The sequence below is a fragment of the Epinephelus lanceolatus genome, chromosome 23 (genome assembly GCF_041903045.1).
Source record: "Epinephelus lanceolatus isolate andai-2023 chromosome 23, ASM4190304v1, whole genome shotgun sequence".
Lineage (NCBI taxonomy): Eukaryota > Metazoa > Chordata > Actinopteri > Perciformes > Serranidae > Epinephelus > Epinephelus lanceolatus.
The window spans coordinates 353,937-379,317 of NC_135756.1; the positions used below are offsets into that span (position 1 = coordinate 353,937).

Here is a 25,381-nt window from a genome sequence, read left to right on the forward strand (position 1 = left end):
TTTAAATTTACTACATTTGTATCTGAAATAAAGTCACTGAATGCTGTTGAGTCAAGATACAAATAGATGTGCAACATTTTAAAATCTACTGTATTTTAACCTCAACGTCTTTTCAAGTGCAAATCACCAAACATATTATTACTGGGTCAGACTGTGAGTTTACAGTCATGTCTTTATGTCTTTGATCTATAGCCTAGCCCTTTTTAATAATCTCTTTTACTTAATTTATTTGTGGTGGCTCAAATTGCAACTTACATGGATATTGTTTTTCTGAAAAATCTAAAGGATTACCCAAACTATTGTTAGTTTTGCTAGAAAGAGAAGCACCCACATCTGCAAAAAAACTATTAAAGCCACATGCGATGTCATATGGAGCGGCGATTGATTTATCTCCATTGTGAAACTGAGAGACTGAAACCGATGAGGTTTTCTTTCTTTTATTTAGTAACTGATTAATAATATTCCATGTAGATTTTATATCATTTCTTGATTCTTGGAGTTTCTTTGAGAAATATGTTTTTTTGGCTGAGCGTAAAATGTGCACAAATTTATTTTTATATGTTTTATATTCTTTAGAATTTAAAGGAGTTGGATTTAGAATATATTTTTTGTATAATTTATTTTTTGTCAAGGAAGATTTTTTAAGGCCTGGCGTAAACCAAGGTTTATGGAGATCATCATTCCTCTTTTTTGTTGTCTTTTTTAGAGGAAAACACTGGTTGAATAAACTATCGGATAAATTCATAAAATTTGAATAAGCTAATTCAGTATCTTTCTCATGAAGAACATTATCCCATGAGACATTTGCCATCTCAAACCTGAAATTGTTCATATTTTTCTTATTGTATACTCTGTAGTAATAAATGTCAGATATTTTATTTGTTTTATGATTTTTTTGAACCAGACTAAAAATAGGTAAATGATCAGAAATGTCGGTATATAGTATATCACTGTTGGGTTCCCAGTCAAAAGAATTTGTGAAGATATTATTAATAAGGGTTGCAAATGAAATGGAAATCCTAGTTGCCATATTAATTAAGGGATAAAAATAATTTGAATACAAAGTAGTTAGAAATTCTGCAGTTTGTGGATGATGCTCTTCCCTGAAAAGATTGATATTAAAATCACCTATGAGATAACAAACTTTACCCTCTTTTGATATAAGTTCTAGAACATCTGAAAGCTGTTGATTAAAAAGATCAACATCTGTATTGGGTGGTCGATAGATACATGCAATGATTATGTTTTTCCCCCCAACTGAAGGGCATGAAGTAATTTCAATAAAAATAGATTCTGCAACATTGGTTTCAAAAGTCATAAGATCATCTCTGCTGACAAACTGATAACTATTGTGGATGAAGAGAGATACACCTCCACCAGTTCTCATTCCTCTCATCCAATGAATGGCTTCGTACTCAGGCAGTTCATATAGTGAAACCACAGATTCATGAAGCCATGTTTCAGTTAAAGCTAAAATTGCAAAATTATGATCCAAAGATGAGAGATAATGAGTCAAATTGTCATAATTTTTAGATAAACTCCTAACATTGAGATGAAAAATAGAAAATGGATTGGATGTAGCAGAGTGTGTTAAGCTTTGGCATAACAGTTTGAACTCTTCTTCTTCATAGTATTTACATGTATCTGGTCTCTGCAAAAAGGTTAGAATATTTGAATCAGGATCATGGTCATTATATCTACAACTTGTGCTATTTATTTTTAATGGACAAAAGATAGAAGCTTTGTCATCAACATTCAGTGATTTAACATTGATTACCAAAATTAAATCATTATTGTCGAGACCATGAAAAGGAAACTCTGATGTACATTTTTGGCAGGTCCAATTTACCCAGTCTAATACCTTTGAATAATTCAAGCATGTACATTTGAAATGATAACCTCTTTTGCAAATACCACATTCATATACTGAGCTTTTTATACTCTTTTTACATGTACTGTAGATCACTTGGAAATATGTTATATTTGATGTGTCGTTTTGATTCATAATAATACAGAATGAATTCTGAGACAGTTACCAAGATGAGAATATGAGCAAGTTATCAAATCAAATCATTGAAGAAGAACGTGGTTGGTGAACAATCAGTTGGTCATACCGTAGACATGCAATCTGCCCCTTGTCATGTGCCTCTTTAAGTTTAGGCCGCAGGTCCATTCGTTTCAGTCTCACATTGTCTGTAATATCCTCACTGATGAAGATCTTGGTGCCTTTGAGTTTTTTTCCTCTTCTTAGAAGTTCCTCTTTATCCTTGAGTCTGAGCAGTTCCATCACAACAGGCCTTGGCCTGATTGCTTGCTCTTCAAATTTTCCCTTGCGATGTGCATACTCAACTTCAATTGTTTTGGGATCAAGTTCCAGTTTGTCAGCCAATAATTGTTTGACTTTAAATTCTGTGATTTGCCATGATTCACTCCTTTCTTCTGGGATTCCATCAATGATGATATTGTTCTTCTTCGATTGACTCTCCAGATATTCTGATTTTCCAGAATGTTTATCAAAAGAAGCTTGGACAGATGCAAACTCACTTGAAATGTTCTTGAGACCGATGGCATGGTCAGAAAGTCTTTTGTTAAGATCGTCTACATCCTTTTGTGAATATTGGAAACTGATCTTGATGTCCTGTACATCTTTCATGATGGTATCCATCCTTTGGTTGGTAGGACCCATAAATAATTGAACAAAGGTCTTAAAGTTTCTTTCCTGTTGCTCAATTAAGTCTTTAAAGAATGATTTTTGCTGATCAAGTAGCTCATGAATCACAGTCAATGAATAGGATTCCTCCTCCTGGTTGACTTTTTTGGGCCCCATGATGGACAAAAAAGAGGCAAAAAATAAAACAACAATAAGCAATATACAGTACTTGTTGCTGGATGCTGGATGGATGGGTGGATGATGAGCCTGGGCCTGGAAGCCTGGCTGCTGGTGGAGGCTTGGGCCTGGGCTTAGGAGCCTGACTGCTGCTGGGAGCCTGGACCCGGGCCTTAGGCCTTTCCCTCAGGTTGTTGCTGCAGACTCGTCTTCAGCTGATGGCTAGCTGCTCCCTCAGCCAATGCTGGATCCAACGCAGCAGAGAGACTAGGCCGGGGTAGAGGGAATCTACCAAATATCCCAGAATTGCGAACACCATCCACAGCTTTTTGTTGTTTAATGTACTACCTGACTTGTATTGCAAGAAAAACTGACAAATATATATAGAATTTTCAAAGCTTAAAAAGGATAAAATAAGGTTAAAAAAGGTAGGAGAGTCAGGAGCTCTGAGACCTTGCTGCTTCCTCTGACCAAGCCTAGCCTAGCCTATATGTTTTAAATCTTCTGCCTCCTGTGTTTTTCCCCATCAGATTAAATCTGAACAAATATATTATTATATAATATAGCCGCGAGCGGCAATCTGCGGGTTCTAACCTGTTCCGCCCCAAACCAGCCACCGTGACCCTCACCACCCACCGTGACCCTCATCTGCCGTAGTGCAAGACGTTCCCCACTCTGTCCCTGAAAGCTCCAAGCAATACATACTCTTTCCAAGTCACACATTTCTTGAAATCGGGTTTTCAGCTAGCCTACATGCTAATAACATTTGTGGTATACTTTCACATAGAGACTCCATTTGAACATCAAAACATGAATTGAAATTTTACCTATTGATGCGTATTTCAAAGTTTCAATAGGTATTTTAATGTTTACCTTAAGTATACCTCAAAGCCACTTCTCTGTTTTCCCACTATCCTCTTGCTCCACCCTTCTTCACATATTTCAACAAGTCACAGTCTGCCAGCCTCTCCCTGTTCTCTACCAATCCGTCATTAGCTGTCAAATTTCTCTCTCTGCTGTCATCCAGCTGTCATTTCAGCAAAACTCCCAGCCCACCTCCACCCCTGCACCACCTCCATCAAGATACAGACTGTCTTAATCTGGATCTTCAAATGAGAAGTTCCCTCATCCGGTCACCTCAAGATTCCCTACTTTCCCCAGTGTCTAGGCCGGGGGGTGGGGGTAACTTCTTCAGTTGCAAGTTTCTCATCCACAGATCAGTTTACTCAGCTGGTCTCCTCCCCATGGTCTAAGTGGCAAATTATCAAACCATTCTAAATATATTCACGTGACCTCAAAAGTCACATAACTATAGCAACATGTGCACATGCAGGCTTTTTTATTCAAACATGACATAATAGCTTCATTTGCATGAAGTGGTATTATGTGGTACTGAGGGTCCGTGTACCTTTTGATAGTTTGATATTTTGTTTTCAAAATAAAACGGATTTACGGAAATACGGCCGTTTTCCCGTTATTCCGTTTTGAGACACAAAACGAAATAACGGAAGTGCTTCCGTTTTCCCGTTTTCTCTTTCAAAACCAAATTACGGAAAAACCAAATTGAAACGAGACCCAGATGCATTAGCTAGGTACAAATAGGATAGGCCCAGTACTCTATGTCATTGTTTTCTCTCTGCTCAATTCCTACAACATTGCTTTTTGTGTTTATCTTTCTTAACCCCACCTGAACAACCACTAGTCTATAAAAATGTTATGTAATGTTTTATGTTTCCAAATCAAATGAAATCAAAATGATAGTAGGCCTATTTACCATATTGTTCAACCAGGTGAAGTTCCAAAAACATAGGCTAATCTGTGGCATTTTACTAAATCTAAAATAGGCCTACATGTGCCGCCCTCTTCAAGGGTAAAAAATGTCCTGACATCATGTTTGTTTCACTTATGTTGTAGGATGGGAAGTCATCAAATATTAGCAAAACTCACAGAGTGAGAGAGACCTGCAATGTCTGTTTGTCAGTCTGTCAGACTGTCCTGGCCATAATAGTATTAAACTTAAAATCTGCATTATGTCATTAATGATTAACAAGACTGAGTAACTACATTGGAGTTGGAACCCAGGATCAACTGTGTGAACATACAAGGAGTTATACATGTAAGCAGAAAGGAGAGTGGAGAGAAACATGATGTAAAGAGAAAGCTTGGGTAAATGACATGCAGTAATCATTTTGTCCATCGCTGCTTACTTGGGTGACATGCATAAGATTTGTCTACTTCTCATGAGAATTGTGTCATATAACACACGCGGCCTGCGTCTAGGACACAATGCAGCGGATAAGGCACAGTGACTTGTTGTTGACAAACTCCTTGATGAAACTGACATTCTTTGTCTACAAGAAACTTTTCTTGCTAAACAGGACCTGGACAAGCTCAACTCTGTTCATAGTAACTTCCATGGGGTGGGGGAGTCAACCACAGATTTGAGCTTGGGGTTGGTTCAAGGCAGAATACCTGGAGGTGTGGCCATTATGTGGCATAAAAAATATGACCCTCTGATCAGTGTGATTAGATTGAGTGTAGAGTGGTGTATTGCAATAAAAGTTTCTTATAATGGTAATGTTCTTATCATTTTGAATGTTTACACACCTTATGAATGTTCCAGTAACGAGGACGAATATCTTCAAAAGCTTGCTTTTATTGGCTCTTTTATTGAGGAAAATGAATGTACCCGTATTTATGTAATGGGTGATTTGAATGCAGATATCTCTGATAGGAAGTCTGTGTTTGGCCGATACCTAGTTGAATTTTGTCATGATAATAAGCTCTTGTTAACAAGTAAGATCCATTTGCCAACAGATAGCTATACATACAGTACAGGCCAAAAGTTTGGACACACCTTCTCATTCAATGCGTTTTCTTTATTTTCATGACTATTTACATTGTAGATTCTCACTGAAGGCATCAAAACTATGAATGAACACATGTGGAGTTATGTACTTAACAAAAAAAGGTGAAATAACTGAAAACATGTTTTATATTCTAGTTTCTTCAAAATAGCCACCCTTTGCTCTGATTACTGCTTTGCACACTCTTGGCATTCTCTCCATGAGCTTCAAGAGGTAGTCACCTGAAATGGTTTCCACTTCACAGGTGTGCCTTATCAGGGTTAATTAGTGGAATTTCTTGCTTTATCAATGGGGTTGGGACCATCAGTTGTGTTGTGCAGAAGTCAGGTTAATACACAGCCGACAGCCCTATTGGACAACTGTTAAAATTCATATTATGGCAAGAACCAATCAGCTAACTAAAGAAAAACGAGTGGCCATCATTACTTTAAGAAATGAAGGTCAGTCAGTCCGGAAAATTGCAAAAACTTTAAATGTGTCCCCAAGTGGAGTCGCAAAAACCATCAAGCGCTACAACGAAACTGGCACACATGAGGACCGACCCAGGAAAGGAAGACCAAGAGTCACCTCTGCTTCTGAGGATAAGTTCTTCTGAGTCACCAGCCTCAGAAATCGCAAGTTAACAGCAGCTCAGAACAGAGACCAGATGAATGCCACACAGAGTTCTAGCAGCAAACCCATCTCTAGAACAACTGTTAAGAGGAGACTGCGCGAATCAGGCCTTCATGGTCAAATAGCTGCTAGGAAACCACTGCTAAGGAGAGGCAACAAGCAGAAGAGATTTGTTTGGGCCAAGAAACACAAGGAATGGACATTAGACCAGTGGAAATCTGTGCTTTGGTCTGATGAGTCCAAATTTGAGACCTTTGGTTCCAACCGCCGTGTCTTTGTGAGACGCAGAAAAGGTGAACGGATGGATTCCACATGCCTGGTTCCCACTGTGAAGCATGGAGGAGGAGGTGTGATGGTGTGGGGGTGTTTTGCTGGTGACACTGTTGGGGATTTATTCAAAATTGAAGGCACACTGAACCAGCATGGCTACCACAGCATCCTGCAGTGACATGCCATCCCATCCGGTTTGCGTTTAGTTGGACGATCATTTATTTTTCAACAGGACAATGACCCCAAACACACCTCCAGGCTGTGTAAGGGCTATCTGACCAAGAAGGAGAGTGATGGAGTGCTGCGGCATATGACCTGGCCTCCACAGTCACCGGACCTGAACCCAATCGAGATGGTTTGGGGTGAGCTGGACCGCAGAGTGAAGGCAAAGGGGCCAACAAGTGCTAAACACCTCTGGGAACTCCTTCAAGACTGTTGGAAAACCATTTCAGGTGACTACCTCTTGAAGCTCATGGAGAGAATGCCAAGAGTGTGCAAAGCAGTAATCAGAGCAAAGGGTGGCTATTTTGAAGAAACTAGAATATAAAACATGTTTTCAGTTATTTCACCTTTTTTTGTTAAGTACATAACTCCACATGTGTTCATTCATAGTTTTGATGCCTTCAGTGAGAATCTACAATGTAAATAGTCATGAAAATAAAGAAAACGCATTGAATGAGAAGGTGTGTCCAAACTTTTGGCCTGTACTGTATGTCAGTGAGGCTTGGAATACAACATCCTGGCTAGATCATTGTGTAAGCACAGCTGATGCCCATGAATGTGTGGATAAAGTTGAGATTTTGTATGGGTTTGCAACAATGGACCACATGCCTGTCTCCATTATGCTCAATGTAGAAAACCTACCTACAATGACCACGGATGATAATCAGGTTAATCATGGTGGGAAAATTGAGTGGGCTAAACTCTCAGAGAACGACCTGCTACATTATCATGACTTGACTGAGAAGACCATAGGTAACATTGAAATTCCATATGATGCTATAATGTGTGATAATTTCAACTGTGGTATGCCAAATCACAAAGAAGAGCTATGTGTACTATATGACAGAATTGTGCAGGGTCTGAATGAGGCTAGTAAACCACTCATTCAGAGAAAAGCAAAGAAGTACAGCTTCAGGCCAGGCTGGAATGAGTATGTGGATGAACTCCACCAGCAAGCCAGAGAAGCTTTTAAAAATTGGGTTATCGCTGGTAAATCAAGACATGGACCTGAGAGTGAAATTAAAAAGAAAGCTGTTGCTAGGTTCAAATATGCAATTGGGAAATTGGCTTTAAACAAATCCTGTGGCCTTCATCTGATCTCTGCAGAGCATTTGAAATTTTCATGAATGAAATTTTCATTTTCAAGAATGAATGAATGAGTGAATGAATGAACTAGAAAATTTCACATGAAATTTTGAGTGTGCCTGATGCTCGCTGCCAACTAGTATCCCCATAGCAATATGCTAATTATTAATAGCAGTAAATGTATCACTGTGTGTCTGTGTGTGTGTGCATGCCTGAATGTGTGTATGTTCATGTGCTGTTGCGCGTTTGTGTATGTGTGAGTCTGTTTGTCTGTCTGTGTGTATGTCCACTTACAGATAGAAAAAACAGCTTAACTTAACAGCTAAAAAAGACTGCAGTCTAAAATGTCCAAGATGGACACAGAAAGACAGAGACAGACAGACCCAGACAGGCAGACTGACACATATGTAATTACCTCTGTATGATGAGGCTTTAACTGCAAAGAAGTCAGGTTGCTGAAATATTCAAATTTGACTGTGCTGTGACACACAGACGATTGGCCGAACGGCTGGAGTTGATTCAGCCAATCACCAGTTGGCAATGGCACAGTCAAATTTAAATACACCAAGAAAAGGCAGAAACTGAGCCAAAAGTTCCTCTCAAACTCCAACTGTTTAATGAAAAACCGTAAGTGCTACAGCTACAAAAAGCACACCGTGAGCGAGAGGACAGGATGCGGATCACAAAGGTGTAAATTTCATTTCTGTGGTGTGAAAAATGAGGCCAGAGCCATGATGGACATAAGTGGAATGGTCTGCTTTCTTCCAGAAATTTGGGCTCTCACTTAACATGGGAGTGAATGGGGCAGTTGGTTGGACTTGTTGTCCTTTTAGACCACCTGCAGCCAAAACCCTAAATCCATTTTCTTCAGCGGTCACACCTCTGCAACCGGAACGGCTTTTCCTACAATTTGGTGTACAATTTGTGTATGTAGAGTGAACGATGTGGCCGCACCAGCGAGTTTAAGAGAAAATTTCTTGATGATTTCAGAGGTGCTGTGCACTCTAGTGATGACATCACCCACTCTAACTCTCAACATTCCACGCAATACACACCCATTATAAATTCTGAGAAGGGCTGAAAATTTCATGATTTTTAAACAGCTGGTGTAGAAAAACTAAAAGAGATATGGAAAATATGAATCAGTCACTGAAAGTCGATGGCAATGTCAACATTTCAGAGCTGGAATGGAGTTTCTACGTGAATGTATGAGTTCGTGAAGTGTGGGTGAAGATGAGTGAGTTTGAAGGATTTTCTCATTGACTTCCATTATAACCAAGTTTCAGAAAACGCTGAATATTTTGGAAAGTTTGAATGGGATTGAAAAGTTGAATCATATGTAAAAAGTCAAGGAATTGCTGAATATTTTCCAGTTTGAATGGAGTTTCTAGCTGAAAGTATGAATCCGTAGTTACCGTTTGAAATTTTGTGATTTTTGAAGATTCCGTAATTCATTTTCAATGGAGAAAACGGTTTGGCGGTGGCGCCCAAATATTTCAAAAGCTTATTCATTTTACTGTTTTTAACATTATTAAAATTAGCAAAAATTCTGTAAGGGCGGCATTCATGGTGCAAGAGGCTTTTTTGTAGAGGACTATCAGGAGGATGTGTGTGTAAAATTTCAAGTCAATAGCACTTGTGGTGCGGCGGGCAGAGCCTTTCAAGCTTTACACTCTATGTTATAGCGCCCCCATAAGGCCGATTGGGACTAAATTTTTTGAGCAGTATTTGGATGTCATTTATAGTCCATGTACCACGTTTCATGTCCCTAGGTCCTTCCAGCTGGTCATAAATTAATAAAACGCAAATTATGACGGTTAATGACGAATAGGCCACGCCCACTTTCACCTATCAACATGGCACTCAAGATATGAGTTAATAGCCACCCCTAGAGCATGCATACCAAATTTGGTGAAATTCCATCCAATGGTCTTTGAGATACAGATGTGTGGCATTTATAGCGCCCCCTATAGGCTGAGCTCAAAATGCTTTGGTAGGCAGCTTCCAAGTCTCATTGTGGACCTACCCACCAAGTTTGGTGATGATAGGTCAAAGGGTGTGGGAGTTATGGCCAATCAATTCTAAGCTCCGCCCACAGCAAAGATTCATTGGTCGTGGCGGCCATGTTTTTTGACCAATCTGGCTCATTTATAATAGAAATGTGTCTTGTCATCCCCCAAAGCCGTGTACCAAATTTGGTGTTGATGGAGTCAAAATTGTAAAAGTTTATGTCACTTTACTGTTTTTCAAATTATGCAAATTAGCAAAAAATCTAGTCAGACGGAGCTTAGTGGTCCCAGAGGCTTTTTTGTAGAGCACATTGAGCTGGACCTGTGTGTCAAATTTCAAGTCAATCAGACTTATGGTGTGAGGGGCGTGGCCTCCCAAAAAAGTCATTTTTAAGCCTTAATTACAGCGCCACCATGTGGCCGAATGGGCTCATATTTTAATAAAAGTTGATGCACATCATTTCCAATCATTGGGCCAAGTTTCAGGTTTCTGGCTCATTCCAGCTCACGGGAATTTGAGCTCAAGCGGCAGACAACAAATAATAATAATAATAATAATAATAATAATAATAATAATAAACCGCTACAATCTTAGAAGGGTTCTACCCCTTCGGGGTTAGAACCCTAATAATAATAATAATAATAATAATAATAATAATAAACCGCTACAATCTTAGAAGGGTTCTACCCCTTCGGGGTTAGAACCCTAATTATTAATATAATGTAATGTATCTACAGCCTGATACACAGTCAGATTCCACCACTTTATCTTCATTAAGGAAATGTAAGTCTGATAAATGATGAGTAAACTTTTTTATTAACTTTATGGTTAACTTATTGACACTTTCCTCGCTCTGACTCAGGCTCTTCTTTTAAAGATAAACGTGCACCGTCTGCTACACATGCATTAATATCTCTACATCCACTGGATTAAAATGGAGGCGCTGTCTTTTATTTACCTGTTGCCATGGTGAATCGTGGAGTCGGAGCTCCATTGATGATGGCTTTTTATTGTCGGCTTAACTCAGAGTGAACATACTCACACCACGTTTACACATAGCCGGGTATTTAGAGAAACGAATACCGCCCCCCCCCCCCCCCGTTTTCAATAATAAAATCGTGCACACAACATCGTTTTCAAAAATGTTGTTTTTTCATTTACATGAACCCAGATAAATACACCGTTGAGCGCCATCATAACTATGCCAAACCTATGGGCGACAGTGTAGGGAGAAGGATGAAGCCATGCAAGCCAATCGGAATCCTCAGAATCGACAACAACAACAACAACAACAACAACAACGACGAATAAGGCGCAACTTCCTGTTCCTTTCAAAACAGTAAACATGGCAAGAGGTTCGTTTGTGTGGACTGACAGTGAAGTGGAGCTACTCCTAAATGTCGCTTTAAACGCCGGATTTCCACTGGATGCGTGTCCGCTGCGGAACGGCAGCGCTGGTTATCCGCTGCGTGCTCCGCCATCCGTCAATACCCACCGGCTGCGTTTGGGAAGACATCTCGGTGCACTGCCATGATTAACATCTCCTCGTCCATGGTGTTCACGGGGTGAAATGACGTCTGAAAACCTCTGACCTGTTGACTTCAGGCCTGCCTCTGCCCATTATGTAGTTTTCAAGGTGTAGTGCAGGGAAATATGATCCGCCGTGAACACTGTGTATTTTATTTTGAAAATTAACCGGATGTTTTATTTTGTTTGTGTGCTCGACTTCCTGCCCCGCACGATCTGCTCTGTGCTGAATTGCTGCGTTGTGCTCCGGCGTCCGGCAAAAATAGTAGTCCTGCGTATCTGTTGCTCCGGAGCGCCGCAGCTGAGACGGAGCCGGAACGCAGCACAGCCGCAGCCGGTGGAAACACACACATTGACTGGAATTGAATCCTATCGGCTCCGCTGCCGTGCCGGAGCAGAGACGCAACCAACACGCATCTGGTGGAAAAAGGCCGTAACAAAGCGTTTGCACAAACGTAAAAATGAGTACTACCACCTTAACAGCATCCATGATCAGTAGCCAAACAAAGTGTAAACATAGGTCGCTCACATGACGTCAAGCATTTGCTGGCGCATGCTGTGACGTTTCAGAACCTAAAACCCCGTCGCACCCAGTTTAGACGGCAACACATTTTCAGAAATCTCCACTTTGGCCGGAGTTTTTACAAATGATCGTTTTCCGTGAAAAAAACTCCGTTTCCGTGTAAACAAGAGGCCAAACCGCGTGCGTTTTTCCTACGTGTAAACGGGGTATCAGACTTGACTGAACTAACTCAAATCAGCTGTTCTGGAACCGGTAACTCAGAGTTTCCCATCTCAGGGTAAATCAACTCAGAGTCTGTTGAACCTCCTACCTGGAATACCCCTCTGATGTCTGAAAACGTCTCACTGTTCCACCTCCTCCTGTTTGATTATGATCATTATTATTATTAAAACAGATGTTATATTCATATAAACACTGAGTAATTGTGAGTAATCAGTGTGGCTCCTGCAGGTTGTTTCCTGGACGCAGATGAACTTAAACCAAACGTTAATTTAATTTTGTCCTTTGTCAGAAACATTTGAGTTTTAAACCTCTGTGACTTGACAGATTTGAAAGTAGAAACAAACTCTCCAACAGACCAAAGATCTCTGATGATTCCTGCAGGTCTGCTCTGTTTGTTAACCTGCTGCTTAATAATAACTTATGAGCCTCCCCTGGCAAAGCTTCACTTGTGCTTATTTGTATTCTATATATTCGTTCACTATTATATATATCTATCTTTGTAAGTCACATCTGAACTGTAAACCACTTTTTGCAATAAAGATGACTTAACAAAAAAAAAACAAAAAACCTGCTGCTTCCGATTTAACCGGCTCACTAAACCGGATGTAGAGTAAACACAGGTGTCAAAGGTCAACCATGTCCGAGCCGAATCTCACAGAAACACACTGTAAATAGTTCTTCACCTGTTTTTATCATGTTTGTTCAGTTCACAGCGAGTTTTAGAAAGAAATCTTTAAACCGCCGGATTTTAAACGGAGTTTGGCGGGACGGCTCCTCCGGGTTCTCTGAGGAGAAACACGGAGTGTTAAAGTTTAATATGAGTCATAAAGTGTGACGTATCACAGCAGCACCTGCGGACAGGTGTCAGAACACTCACACTGACATCAGCTTCATGTTAGCCTCAGTTTACCTGCAGGACGTCGACGGACGCTCAGGTGAGCTCACCTGCGCGTTAAAGTGTTTCTGTTTTCAAGAATAAAGGTACTCACAGTGCTGTCTGTCCTCTGTGTCTCTGATCATTCTGTTCACACACACATCACTTCTTCTACAGGTTATTCCGGTATTCTACCTGTTGTTGACCTGCCCAGGTGAATCAGGAAGCAGCTGTGACGTCAGCGTCACCGGGAAACGGGCGGGAGGAGGGGGAGGAAGAGGGGAGGAGGGGGGGAGGGGGAAGACGGGGAGGACGGAGGAGGAGACTTTTTTCTTAGCCTGTAACTTCAGTATTGACAAAATGTCACCCTTTCACCGCCAGGCCTTCCTCTCATGGTCTCTCATTTTCAAACATAACTTTTCAGCCCATAAATATTATCTATGGAACATAGTGTTTTTACTGAACACTGGTTTAATAATAACATTGTGTATGCAGCTCAGTTATTTAACAGGGACGTCTTCTCTACTCTTATAATGAGTTTCTAGCAGAATACAATGTTCTTGTGTCACCTGGAGACTTTGAAAAAGTCTTCTGGTGTTTGCATGTTGTTTAGATCTCAACCACCAGTGTAAACCCAACAACTATCCCTGTTATCCTTGACTGACACTCCAACTGGTAGAATCTGTCTGTCCTGTGCCCATGGTGAAAACAATAAATTGATTAGATTCTTGTCATTACAGTTCTGTATGCGGTCTCACACTGGAATAAATACATGGTGGAAAAAGGTCTGGCTCCTTCCCAGCGATACCTGTTGACCAACAAAGTTAGAGGAATTTCTTTTAAAATAATTCATAGATTTTATCTATCTAATGATCACATTGTTAAATCCATGTGAAATGCACTTTCTGTTCTGTAAATATTGAAACTGTTACTCATTTATTTTGGCACTGCCCCACTGTCAAAAGCCTCTGGAGTGATGTTTGTAATTTTATTGCTGACAATATTGAAAAAGAATTGAAGCTGTTTGAACTCTTTGACTGAAAAAACAGAAATGCGGCAAAACCCAATGAAACATTTGTTATTAATCTCATCATCAAGATTTCACATTCACACATGTAAGTTTACACATAGAAAACCTTTCTACAGTGAGGTCAAGCAGTACATCGACTCCATTAAATTTTCCCTTAATCAAAAGACAATCATTAATATTTGTGATAATTTTAATATTTTCTTGTAAACTCTTATCCCACCTGGCATATGTGATATATGACATATGTGTGTAATGTTTTGCATTCTGTTAACTTCCTGTGTGTTAAATAAAGTTTTGAAAGAAAAAAAGGAGGAGGAGGAGGAGGAAGATGTTTGTACCTGGACATTCAGTACGGAGGCCTGTTGGGTCAAAATTACCTCCTGTTTAATGATTCAGTTTTACTGATATCGACCAATGAACAGTTGTGATGTCATCATAATGTTAAAATCTGAAATTTAGAAACTAAAGTCGAAACAATATAGTTTGAAATAATAAAGTTTTACTGCTGAAATATTACAAATATTATTATTTATTTTATTTTTTGTCATCTCGTGACTTTATTCAACTGTTGTTATTTTCTGTCTTCACCTGTGAGGTGATCCTGAGCGTCTTCAAAGGTGCCGATTATTACTATACGATATTACTTACTTTTTTTTTAAGTTTTGATACCCTATGAGCTCTTTACCCTGTGTGCTGCTATCCAATGCTGCTGGAATCTTAATTTCCCTGAGGGAGTCTTCCCAAGGGATTAATAAAGTTCTGTCTAATCTAATGAATAAATTAGTTTGTTTTTTTTTATAAAACTTTTTTTTTCTTAAATAAAGTATGACTTTTGTTCTCAAAGTATTTCAGCTTTCCTGTTCAAATATTAAATTATTCCAAAATATTCCAATATATTTTGCAACTATTCTCAATATTGTGACTTACACCTTGAAATTTTGGGACTTTTTAATATAAAAATATTTGACACGAGGGCCTGAAACAAAATGTAATTTGGACAAAAAGCTGTCAACATCCTGAATATGAACCTTTTTTCATGTTTTATCTTATCATGTTTTTTTTCCAGATAAAAGCAGAACCTTGTTTGGTCTCTGTGATTTTTGAAGGAAAAATATAAACTATTTAATTGAACACAGCAGATTTATGATCATTAAATATCTAACAGATGAATCTGAGTTTGAACTTTGAGCATAAAGACGAGCAGCGACAGCGTGACGTTTGAACACATCTGTTTAATGTTTGTTAACACACCTGTCAGACTGAAACACCACAGGATGCAGCTCTGTCATGTGACACAGTCCTGTCATGTGACACAGTCCTGTCATGTGACACAGTCAGATCAGCTGACGACTCACCTGGCGCCTGGCGAACAGGTGAGGCTGCTGGCAGTGTGTCCAGCTCACTGACGTGACCTTGAAAACTACTTCTCCTCCGACCTGTTTCCATCAGGCTGCTGCACTGAGTCACTCCTGGGTCACAGCTGAATCACACCTGGAGTGATGTGACCTCACCTGGTCTCAGGTGGTCTCAGCTGGTCTAAGCTCAGTGAAACAGTCTGATGGATCAGGGTCCAGAGAGGAACAACAGGAATGTGGTTCGACTGTACGGAAGTTCGTTCATGACACAACGACCGACTCAAAGCGTTTGATGAGATCTGAGAACGGGACTGCTGATCAGTTCAAACACCTTCAAAAGGTGTTTGAACTCAGATGCAGGTGCACAGTGAGTCCTGCTGGATCAGCTGATCTGATGTGGATCAGCTGATCTGATGTGGATCAGATCAGCTGATCCACATCAGATCAGCTATTTCGGGAAACCTGAACGACGAAGGTTAAAAATGAAGCTTTGTGTTTATTGTCTGGGAACGAGTTTTGGTCTGCTGTGACAGGAAGTTACGACGTTCGTTTCTACATCGTTCACACCAGTTCAGGTCACAGGTGCAGACAAGTTACCGTCTGTCTGCACATGTCAGCGTGTCATTTGCACGAGTTAGTACAGTGTGCAAACAAACTATAAAATCCAAGGTGTGCTGAGGATCAAAGGACGTCTCATTTATAAAACGATACGTAAGATCCAGACTGAAAATGTACCTACGGACAGAAGCCAAAAATAGCGTGCACCAAAAAATATTCGCCAGTTTCTACAATCAGGCTCCACCTCACCATCTGCGTCGCCAACTTCCTGTCTCCAAACTGCTGGTTAGCACGGGTCAAAGTTTGTCCCGCCAGGTCTGTTTATAGACATCACAACTTTAATGTGTTAAGTGGCGTACGCATCTTTCAGGCCCCTTAACGTTTATAAATGAGAGCCCAGGTGAGTGACCCCACTCTGAGTCGTAGTTTTGTCATGAGCGAGCGTCAGCAGGTCGCCGGGTCGTCTGCTGGATACTCACTGAAGATCTAGAAAAGACACAAAGTCTAGAAAACACTGAAGGAAACATTCAGGAGAAGTTAGTGAAGCTGCAGAGTCTGAATCAGGACGCCGCCACGCTGCAGGAGTTCGTGTTTGTGTTTGGCGTGTGACGAGTTTCGGACACACCTCAAGTCGTTAGCACCATGTGATCCTGTAGGCGAGGCCAAGTCGTTACAGCTTGACTGACAGGTGCTAGGTCCAATCATAAAGTCTCCAGCCGGTGAAGAGTTCTGTGAAGGATGTGTTGGGGCTGTCGCCGGGCAGATCTTTGAGCAATCACAGATAAAACATTTTCTATATATTCATAATGCTTTCTATTCATCAATGCACACTGTCACTGTCACCATCTTCTTTTCCATTAAAATATATCTTCAGCAAACGCAAAACAAAAAACAGGATGTTTCATGATGGTTTTTTTTTTCTCTGGGATGGTGGATGGATTTATGGCACTGTGACATGAATCACTCTTCGCTGACTCTGAACTCGATGTGGAACAACTCTTCACTGTTATAACATCTTTAGCAGCATGCTAACATTAACTGGAACATCACGAGTAGCTAAAGCTTCAAACTGAGTCAAACATGCTGAAGAGCAGCAGAAAGCAGAGACGAACACATCCTCTCACACCTAAACCAGATCACAGAGAAACCAGCAGAGACAGGAAACCACCCGTTCATGTTTATTCTCCCTTTATGTACCAACAGATCTTCCATGTGTCCTTTATGATGTCATACACATAGCCAATAGATGGCACCAGAGGGCGGAGTCAAATGTTTCAGATAAGAACAAACGAGGCGATGGTGGAGGAGGTTGTAATATTTGACCTTTAAATAGAGGAAGTGTTGTAGATGGCGGTGGACTGTGAGGTCATTAAATACATCCTGACATGAGGACGCAGAATTCTTTTCACTATGTCACCAATTCGTCCGCTGTTATTTAAAATGTCTTTGTCGTCTCATTTGGTCATATCTCACCTGAACAACTCTACACTGCCTCCATGATCGCTGGTGGTTCTGCTACGTTTCTTCCGAATCTGTAAGCTTTCAGAAAACGTGCTTAACGTTTGATACTGACATCAACACCACTACGGACCTCAGAGAAAAACACTGGGCTGACAGGATAATGACAGGACGAGCAGCAAGACTTCATCTCACGAACATGACGAGATGACGGTAAACATGTCGATATACGTATCACTGAAGTATAACCGAAGTGACGTTCAGATTCAGCCACAGAGACTATTGCATCAACCGATCATTCTGATCTCCAACAGATGTTACCAACATGTGACAAAGCACTGAGCGACCAGTGACCAGGTCTGCACCAATCACCACACAGCACGGCAGGACCAGCCAATCACAGCACATTAGGGCGGGACTTGCTGGAAAAACAACATCTGAGCGACAGGCGGATGCAAACAGACAACAGCTCACAGGGACGAGCTCTGATATTAAACTCTGATAGATCCTATCGTGAGTTCGGCAAACACGTCTTTGTTCAGTGCAGTCGATCGTTTGTCTTTTAGTGAAGGTCGACCGCACTGACGCTCGAGGTGAGGTGGTATCTGTTTTATTTTAGTGGGGCATACAGTAGGGTGGGAAACACCAGAGGCCCCACGATATGTTATTATCACAACATTTAAGTCACAATACAATTTTATTGCGATTTTAAATGTTTTGTGATATGTCGAGTATTGCGATGATAATGTGACTTATTACTCTTTTTTCAAGCACAAATTTTTTCCCCAACAGGAAACTCTGTCAACATCTGCTTTCATATTTGCAATATTAATAATTTATATGATAAAAAAATTGATACTTGGCATCTCTGTATCAATACAATATTGCCACACAAAGTATTATGACACAATGACATATCAATTTTATCCCCCACCCCATCGTTTAGGGTACATGACAGTGTCTGTGTGCAGGAGCTCTCCAGTGTAATAAGAAATATAAACTCACAACAACATGTTAATAAAGGTAATATTCTGACACCTATTGTCCTTATTAAAGATAAAGATACAACTGTACATCCTCTTAATTTAAATTTCTCTCTGTCACCAAACTGAGACAGACGATAGCTCAAACTGGCTCAGTCTTTCCACCGTTCCAACAATCACAGACTCCTGTTTGGTCAAAATAAACCCCTCATTTACCGAGTTGTTTCTCCCCACAGTCTCTTTCTGCTGTCAGTTGTTTACAGTCCTGTAACGTTATCCCCACCTCTCACAGTCACCATGATGATCAGCTGATCTGCCTGCTCCACCAGTACTGCCTGACCTCTGGCAGCACGTGCTGTGAACTACATACAAAACATCCTCATCACAGCTCGTCTGTCTGAGTTAAACAGAGAGATAAGTGTCTGTATTTTTGGAAATCATACTGTTGGTACTTTTAAATATCCTGGTGTACCAGTATACCGTGACTCCGCTCGACCCTACGCCACAGCAGCTTCACATCAGCTGCAGCCATCTTGTTTTTTTTCCTTTATTGAATTTCAGAATGCCTCAATGGCACTTTTCTTTACGGTCTCCGTCTCTAACACCCAGTATTAGATAAACAGTTGTGACTGGCCCGGCTCGTCTCAGCCTGATGGTCATTTGTCCAAAGGGGAGGAGGACCAGACCACAGACTATAAATAATGGATGTAACCACTGTGATGTCTCTCATTGGTTCATGGACTCCCATTTTACAGCCTGGAGTTTGGTGTTTCAGCCGTCGCCATCTTGGTTTTTTGAAGCCAGAAGTGACCATATTTGGACGAGAGGGTGGATCTGACAGAGAAGCTGAAGACAATATCAGCAGACAGCCTGTCACTCAAAGAGGCCCCACCCCCATAATTATGTATAACTTTAAGCCTGAATAAGATGTAAACTGCAGAAATAGAGTTCTATAAAAGTTGTCCTGAAAGTCCTGAATGTTGAAATGATCTACAGAGACCAAACAGGCTGTAAACATGTTTATTTCTGCATGTTAACATGGAGGTCTGTGGAGACTGATTTCCTCTGGGAGACAGCCTCTAGTGGACATTGGAGGAACTGCACATTTTGGCACTTGAGTTTTGGCTTCACCTCACTGCTAATGAGGAATGCTAAGAATGGAGTTGTTTTCTGAGGTGTAATGGACATAATGGCCTGAGGGACACTAATGAGGCGGTCACTGTTGTATTAGTAATATGTCATCTGCAGCTCTGTGCTGCGGTGCACCCCAGGGCTCCATCCTGGGTCCCATTTTTTTTTTTTTTGTGCGTGATAAACACGGCAGCCTCTAGGGGGAGCTGATGTGTAGATTTTAGCTTTCGTCCCTGGTTGTGATGAACGGCTGGTTTCCCGTCTCTGCATCGTTATTAATATATTTTACCTCCTCTATAGCGTTCTGCCCACAAACTGATGGATGCAACATATCAGCAATGAAAGAACTTGATATCAAAGCGATGCATGAGAGCTAAGTTTTTTTTTGTTGCCACCGATACATGAACACACAAGTGAGCAGCTACGCTAAGCAACGTCTCCACAGAGAAACAAGCGCTGGCTCAAAATCTACAGCGAGCTCAAACACAAGAGGAATACAACCATAGAACAGTAGTTTGGTCTTTTTTGATCAAAATAAAAATATTTAAAGTATACTTTCATATATAAGCAATAAAAAATAAGTAACATCTCAATACTCCAATAATAACTCTGACATTAATATTGTGCTCATTGGGATTCTATCTCTTTACAGATATTTATATTCATTCGTATAGATATTTATATATATTTTTTTCTGTTTTGCGTCCCTTTGTCTTAGGAAAGGTACGCCACCTCCAGCTGTCAACAGTGCAAAGACTTCATTGATATGGTTTATGAGCGGAGACCTGAGCTCCGTGGCTGATGGGAGAGTGGAAGGCAATAAGTGGTCAATGAGGAGATGGTATGAGGCTGACGGTTAGCACCACAGAAGGTCCAGAGGGACAATCCACTTCAGAACTTCAGGAGGGACAACTGATTCTACAAGGACAGGAGGGACCACCCACTCCAGAAGGTCTAGAAGGACAATCCATCCAGACTGGCAGAAGAGAAGAGTCGCTTCAGGAGTTCAAAAGGAACAATCCACTCCATAAGTTCATCAACTCCAGAACTCCAGGTAGGATGATCCACCCCAGAAGGTCAGAAGGGACCATTTACTCCAGAAGTCAAGGAGGGACGATCTTCTGGTGCGATCTGCTCCAGATGGTCAGGAGGGACTATTCGCTCTAGAACTCAAAGAAGGATCATTCATTCTGGGAGGTAAGGGGAGATGATCCACTCCAGAGGGCCAGAAGGGATGATCTGTTCCAAAAGTCCAGGAAAGACATTCTGAAACTGAATTTCAAGAGAGACCATCCCCTCCAGAAAGTTGAGATTGATCATCCAATTGAAAGGTTAGCAGCAACCATCTACTCAAGAAAGTCTGGAAAGACGATCTACCTGGACTGTCAATGATCCACCCCAGAAGGTCAGAAGGGACAACTTCTGGGATGATTTGCTCCAGACTGTCAGAGGGGACCATTCACTCCAGAACTCAAGGAAGGGTCATTCATTCTGGAAGGTTAAGAGAGATGATCTACCCCAGATTTTCAGGAATAGATTGCCGCTCCAGAGAGCCAGGAGTGATGAAGTGCTCCAAAACTCCATTATGAATGCTCCATAACATCAGGAGGGACCATTCACTCCAAGAGGGTCAGGAAGGACGCTCCACTCAAGACAATCATGGAATAAGGGTCCATTCCAGAGGTTCAGGAGGGACAATACACCTCAGAGGGTCAGTCGGGAGCATCCACTGCAGAACTCCAGGAGGGATGGTCTTCTCTGGAAAGACAGTCCACTCCAGAAGTCCAGGTGGGACCATTCACAACAGAACTCAGGGAATGATTATTCATTCCAGAATGTAAGGAGAGATGATCCACTCCAGATTTTTTAGGAATAAATTGCCACTTCAGGAAGGATGATGTGCTCCAAATCTCCAGGATGGATGAAATTCCCCATAACGTCAGGAGGGAGTATCCACTCCAGAGGGTCAGAAGGAATGATCTGCTTCAAAAGTCCAGAAAGGACAATCTTGAACTGATTCCAAGAGGGATCATTCCCTCCAGAAGGTCAGAAAAAATGTTCCACTCCAGTCTCCAGTCAGGGAATGAGGATTCATTCCAGAACTCCAGAGGCGACAATCCACTGTGGAAGGGCAATCCATTCCAGAAGTCCAAATGGGACAATGTTCCAAGACAATCCACTCCAGATGAGATGATCAACAGGAATGATCCATGCCAGAAGTACAGGTGGACATCATTCTGGGGCGATCCACTCCAGAAGTTAAAAAGGGATGATCATCAAATGATCCACGCCAGGAAGCACTTCAATGGAAATGTGAAGAGTCAAACTCCATGTAATGAAACACTGAGCTGAAGGATGACGTACAGACGGACGGGACCCTGTAAAGTACCGGAGGTCTTTCAGTCAGGACACACAGTCTTTTTTCAGACGTGGATAGTGGTCCAGTGTCATTTTGGATTTAGCGGCACAGACATAGATTAGCTCAAGAGAGTCCAGAGTGTGGATCAGTTAGTTTTGTGGTTGTAATCCAGTCTCTACAGGCTGAAACCAGTTGAGTCCTGATCCAAACAGGCCCAGACCAGTCTAAGGGTAGCTGGTCACTGCAGCTTGTTTCTGGGCTAGACGTCGCAGTTCCTCCCTGATAGCCTTTATAAGGGAGGCGGAGGTGTGGGCAGACGGTGAGGCGTCCTCTGGCGGGTACTCTGGAGTGGGTGAGGTCAGGAGGAGTGGTGGGGCTGACGGGTCCCGCAATGAGGAGCTGGGCATCTGGAAAACAGAGGAAGAGGAGAACTCAGGAAATGACAGCACCTGTAGGGAGAGGGGAGACAGGGACAAAGAGTGAGACCAGAAAATGAATCCGATAAAAGATATAGCAAAGAAATTGATTAACAACCAGCAGCCTCGGTGTGATTTAACAATGTGAAAGAAACTTATAAATCAACCAGTCCTGTACAAACTGGTCTGATTTTACTACTCCCCACAGTGGACTCACACTCTCTCTGCTGGCTCCTGGTCTGGACAAGTCTTGGTCTGAGTGCTGCTGGTTCCAGCTGGAGCCAGTGGGACCAGACATGCTGCGACCCACCCCAGGGTACGCCCCAATCTGACTGGACAAACCCACCTGAGTAAGGTGGTGGAGCTGTGCACCTGCAGGTCAACAGATGTAACAGATACAACAAATTAACGTCCACTCTGGAGGACAGAGTGCTGCTGAGTTTCAGGAGGCAGATGGACAACACACACTACTGATCTCATACATGTGGAATCATGTCAAACACAGCAGTGAAAGTCCTTAGTGCGCGCAGATGACTGTACCTGTGCTGCCCCCTACAGGTCGTGGTCTGGACGAGGAGGGGGGGTCCTCGTACTGCCCCCTGGTGGAGTACACCGACTCCTGCAGCTGGTCTCCAGTAGAAACATACCCTCCTGAGTTTAGGCCCTGCCTGAATAGAACACACAGAGTCAGTACTGGTTCTGGTCCAGATGACAGACCTGGACCTGGTTTTAGGTGTACCGACACTGACCTCTGCAGAAGACCCTGGACTGACGTGGGAGACATCCCCAGCTCTGCATACCTCTGCAGAAAGAGGGAGATAAGAAGAAAATGAAAACTGAACATGGACTCCTGAAGGACTGAAAATGTCCTCAGCTGCAGGACGACTGACTCACTGCAGAGAAGGGGCTGTGAGAGGGGGCAGCTGGGTAAGAGCCCCACTGCCTGCCCGGGGGGCGGGGTTGGGGGGAGGGGCTTGGCAGAGCAGGGCTTACCCCGCTCACCCCGGCGCTGCCCTGCGAGGACGGCGACACCAGGGCGAAGGCGTCGTCCAGAAGGGAGTGCATCTGCTGCCGCGCCTCCTCGATGGAGGGCTGGGGGGGCATGTAGGGCGGCGGGGCTGGGGCAGAGTCAAACACCTCATCAGTAGGAGAGGGGCTGCCATGGTCCGGGGGCAGGTCAGGGTCCGACTGATGAAGAGAGGAAAGAGAGAATACAGAACAGGTGTTAAGTGTGGTTCCGATCAGATATGGTTATTACAAAGGTGTTCCACAGGGTTCAGTACTGGGTCCTCTGTGATGTATGTTTATTCTCCAAATCTATGTCTGTTTTTATGGTGACGTCACTCTCTTGTATCCATCGACATTGTCTCAGACTACTCCTCTACCTCAGTACAGTCTGCTCCTGATGACCTCCTGACCTCTGATTTTACTTTAAACTATAAATCTATAAAAAAAGATGGACTGTTCATAATATGCAGAAACACATGATGGTCACAGACATCAGGGTTTGGTCAAATATTAAGGTTGCAGCTGCATCACCACAGCACACTAAAACCCCACAGTGTTCCTGTTTTAGCTCCTCATCGGATAACAAATCAAAAATTTTGCTCGGGTTCAGCCCACTCGACATACTGCTGTGTTGTGCTATGGCCTATTCATGTGCTGGAATTTGTTATGTACGTGACAATTGAGTGTGTGTACAGTGCTGTGCTGCACTGCTGTGCCAGCCCCGTGTTTGACTGTGCATAACAGCAGTCTTTTAATGGTCATTTACACACTGTCCATTTCAGTAACTTTGTCAGATAACAAACTGCGTCGGGCTCGGGTCGGGTTTGGACTTAAAATCAGAAAGTCTGCCGGGTTTGGATCGGGGTTGTTTTAATTGTTTCGGACTTGGGTCGGGTTCGGTCAGGAAAATGCAGACTGAGCCACATTTTAGTGTGCTCACCTGTGAGTGTGTGTGTGTGTGTATGCACGTGTGTGTATTTAGTTAGTTTAATAAACAGACAAGGTATAGGCAGGAATGGTAACCTTAAATGACTTCTGTTGTGATGTTGTTGGGGGGGGGGCGGGTAGTGTTCCCCCTATATAATGGTAGGGGGAACACTATAAGTGAATCAAAGCTTTGTTTCTACTGAGGGAAATGGTTTCACTTTACAAGAATAAACAGGAGGTCTGCGTCGCTGTGTCGTGTAGTTACATTTCTGGCGAGGTGAATGTCTACGGCGTAGGGTACAGTGTAGGGTATGGGTCTACACTGTTATCAAAAATTTATTCAAAATAAAATCAAAAGACAGGCTGACTTTAAAATCATTAATATACAATAAGAATAAAAAGGAACCAAAGCGCTACCCTGAGGAACTCCACCTTTAGTAGATACAAAATCAGACAACTACTAGCATGTAGGGCTGCCCCTGACCAAAGAATTTCTTGGTCGACCAGTAGTCGTCATTTAGGGCCATTAGTCGACTAATCGTCGCAGATAATGATTTCGGGGAGCAACAAGACAGTTTGAATTCCAGGGCTGAGATAGAATGTTAAGTAATATTGTTAACAGTTTGCTTGCTACATTACCGAGAAATAGGCCTACAAAGCAGTAATAATTAGCCTTTAAAATAGGTTATTATTTTTTACAAGCTCACACACAAAGCCAGCCGCCTGCTAATGAGACCTGCAGCAAAGCGGTAATGATTGTGATGTGTCAGAACAACCAGCAAGGAGAGGAGACTGAACATTTAATTGATTTTCAATTACATAGTATAACTGTAGCATCTTACAACCTCGGCGACTGAATAACTTATAAATTATGAGCCTTAAAACTATCAATTTTACAAGTGTGCGCAGCCGCGCACAAAGTCAGCCGCCTGTTAATGACACCGGCAAATTATTTCAGATTCTAATTCTGAATGCGTCAGAAAAATCAGCAAGGAGACTGTCGGAACATTCTGATTATTTATTTCAACACACCACACAGCTTCTGAACTTGATGCAACACAATAACTTTGTAAAAAAAACAAACATACAAATTAAATACAGTACAGGCCAAAAGTT

The 25,381-nt window shown here is 41.9% G+C and overlaps 2 protein-coding genes across 7 annotated transcripts in view; both read right to left on the reverse strand.

The window, feature by feature from the left end:
• The window catches only part of svopl (SVOP-like), a 28,808-nt gene extending 15,526 nt beyond the window's left edge, over nucleotides 1–13,282 (reverse strand). For all 4 annotated transcript variants that reach the window (XR_013490417.1, XM_033614492.1, XM_033614490.1 and 1 more), the window contains exon 1: nucleotides 13,156–13,282. The gene's annotated coding sequence lies outside the window, so the exon portion shown is untranslated. The remainder of the gene's footprint in view (nucleotides 1–13,155) is intronic.
• Nucleotides 13,283–15,282: 2,000 nt separating this feature from the next.
• Nucleotides 15,283–25,381, reverse strand: part of LOC117249494 (UPF0606 protein KIAA1549) — a 34,083-nt gene continuing 23,984 nt past the window's right edge. For 2 of the 3 annotated variants that reach the window (XM_033615188.2, XM_033615187.2), the window contains 5 exons: nucleotides 23,225–23,518; nucleotides 23,080–23,132; nucleotides 22,871–22,998; nucleotides 22,548–22,702; nucleotides 15,283–22,363 (listed from right to left, as the gene is read on the reverse strand). In XM_033615188.2, coding sequence (XP_033471079.1) covers nucleotides 22,139–22,363; nucleotides 22,548–22,702; nucleotides 22,871–22,998; nucleotides 23,080–23,132; nucleotides 23,225–23,518 — 855 coding nt within the window. In that variant the 3' untranslated portion in view covers nucleotides 15,283–22,138. The remainder of the gene's footprint in view (nucleotides 22,364–22,547; nucleotides 22,703–22,870; nucleotides 22,999–23,079; nucleotides 23,133–23,224; nucleotides 23,519–25,381) is intronic. The other variant, XM_078165077.1, reaches the window with a different exon arrangement.